Below are 294 nucleotides of genomic sequence, written 5' to 3'. Positions count from 1 at the left end.
CAGCTGTAATTATCTATCCAACACATTAATTTGTTGCCATTTTGTTACAGGTTAATGACACAAAACCAACATGTGAAAGATCGAAAAACATTGGGCATAGAGTTTTTAGTGCGTGTTTGTCAGGCAGCTGTTGGACACATCAGCTGGAAGGAAGAAGAAGCTCTACATAACAAAAAACATCTTGAAACTCTGTGCAAGAATTTGAGTAAAGAGTTATGATAATGTGAAAAAAATGAGGTGCTAGCGGTACATTTTTAATGTTATACATTTACGGATTTGATAAGAAATATGTGA

At 34.4% G+C, this 294-nt stretch overlaps 1 protein-coding gene across 1 annotated transcript in view; it reads left to right on the top strand.

The window, feature by feature from the left end:
- Positions 1–288, top strand: part of LOC119593410 — a gene marked incomplete at its 5' end in the record, with an annotated part of 6,093 nt that extends 5,805 nt beyond the window's left edge. The window contains 1 exon segment of the mRNA XM_037942340.1: positions 51–288. Coding sequence (XP_037798268.1) covers positions 51–219 — 169 coding nt within the window.
- Between the last annotated feature and the right edge of the window lie 6 nt (positions 289–294).

Source organism: Penaeus monodon, chromosome 32, assembly GCF_015228065.2.
Source record: "Penaeus monodon isolate SGIC_2016 chromosome 32, NSTDA_Pmon_1, whole genome shotgun sequence".
Lineage (NCBI taxonomy): Eukaryota > Metazoa > Arthropoda > Malacostraca > Decapoda > Penaeidae > Penaeus > Penaeus monodon.
Note: the sequence above shows the minus strand (reverse complement) of the source record. Positions and strands in the feature narration are given on the sequence as shown.